This window comes from Pyxicephalus adspersus, chromosome 7 (genome assembly GCF_032062135.1).
Source record: "Pyxicephalus adspersus chromosome 7, UCB_Pads_2.0, whole genome shotgun sequence".
Classification (NCBI taxonomy): domain Eukaryota; kingdom Metazoa; phylum Chordata; class Amphibia; order Anura; family Pyxicephalidae; genus Pyxicephalus; species Pyxicephalus adspersus.
In genome coordinates, this window is record NC_092864.1 from 60,137,016 (window position 1) to 60,138,667 (window position 1,652).

The 1,652-nt window shown below is 38.9% G+C and overlaps 1 protein-coding gene across 1 annotated transcript in view; it reads right to left on the reverse strand.

Moving 5' to 3' along the window:
• PIKFYVE (phosphoinositide kinase, FYVE-type zinc finger containing) overlaps positions 1–467 on the reverse strand; it is a gene marked incomplete in the record, with an annotated part of 92,057 nt that extends 91,590 nt beyond the window's left edge. Inside the window, 1 exon segment of the mRNA XM_072418652.1 lies at positions 351–467. Within this exon segment, the coding sequence (XP_072274753.1) occupies positions 351–379 (29 nt within the window).
• Between the last annotated feature and the right edge of the window lie 1,185 nt (positions 468–1,652).

Here is a 1,652-nt window from a genome sequence, read left to right on the forward strand (position 1 = left end):
ACACTCACAGTAGGGAGAAATGGATCCTGTTTATCGTTTACATTAAAACGTCAGAATGTAATACAGGTTGCAAGCAAGCACACAAAACTAAAATAGTCTACCGGTAGTGGGGCATTGGCTTTCTGTTAAATCACAGCATGGAAATACATATTAAAACAACAAACATTTTTTCAGTCCGATGATGCTTACAAAGAAAACAAACAAAGATGGCAGCCTATTACACAGGCTGACAATGTATCTTCTGTTGTTCTGATATCTCCCAAATGTTCTACCAGCTCCTATTCTTCAGCTTAGTTATGACTTCCAATGTAAAAGCCTCAAAAGCAAATAAAATCAGAATTTTAACCTACCTGTAATGTACAAAATAATCCCGGTACATGCTGAAATACCCAAAAAAGATAAGTGGATTCAGGGTTCCTCTTAGGATCTAAAACATATCACAAATTAAAGAATATAGTAGTGCTAATGTCTGCTGTGCATAGCTCTTGTCACTTTTGTAAGGGGAGGATTCTGCTTTTTACAGAGAAAATAATAGAGGAAGTGCATTCAGAGGTTTGAAGCATGTGACACTGATCAATCACACAACACAAATCACCACTTTATTCTTTAGTGGAATGTCAGCAGACCATAACTGGTCACACCTACCACGGATGTATGCTGGGCACAATTCCTACAGCTGTAACTACTGAGGTCCTACACTTTACAAGATACAACTTAGTGCAACATAACATCTACTGTGTGTGATGACAACTATTATTGCAAATCTTCAAAGCTCATTATATAACCCCTTAGTGAGCAAATGCATGGCCCTATTAGCCAGTTATAGGCAAAGATCAGGATGTGTAACGTTCACACACTTTGCCTGCTTCCTAGGAGACGCTTAGGAGTTTTGCTGCTCATTCCAGAGTTGGCTTGAACATCTTGTACCTTTTGCAGTCCTCCCCTTTACAAATGGCCCAATCCCTTTGCTGTCCTCTCTGTCCCCAAGTTTTCATTTTCTCTGTCCCCTTCCCAGATATTGATGGCAAATGTTGCTTCCCTCACCAACCCAAAAAGGTTTTGTACCTTTTAGTGCCCTACTTCCTTTCCAACCAAGTCCTGCTCCTTTTCATAGGGAGCCTGCACTTTTTGCAGCAATCCCCACTCATCCAAAACATTTAACCACTTGGTGAAACGCTTTCATTGTAATAGTTTTACACCACGTGCTACAATTTAGAAGGGAAACCATTCATTACCATAATCCCTAAATATCAGCTGACATGATATCATTTAAAAGTGTAGAATTAAAAGTACTAGTACACTGAAGAATTGAAACATCATGATTTTCTACGTGTTAAACCACAGTAAAATAAGCACAAAAGTGCTCAATCTAATATAATATTAAATCAAATAAACATGCAATTAAATAGAAATAACTGTAAGCAGTGTTCTCATCAGCCCCTTTTTTTAGCGGTGCACAGCAACCGGCTGTTTTTGGGGTGGTTACTAAAGAGTTGGGTCACAATACTGGGGCCACCACCTGCCTACAGCTTCCTCTCAACCAGCTTAAAATTTTCTGGGGACACACTGCATAAGGTTTGATAAAATATCACCAAATTTACACTCAATAAATAGTCCATAAAGCATGAAGATGGCCCTTTTGCTCACCTCTT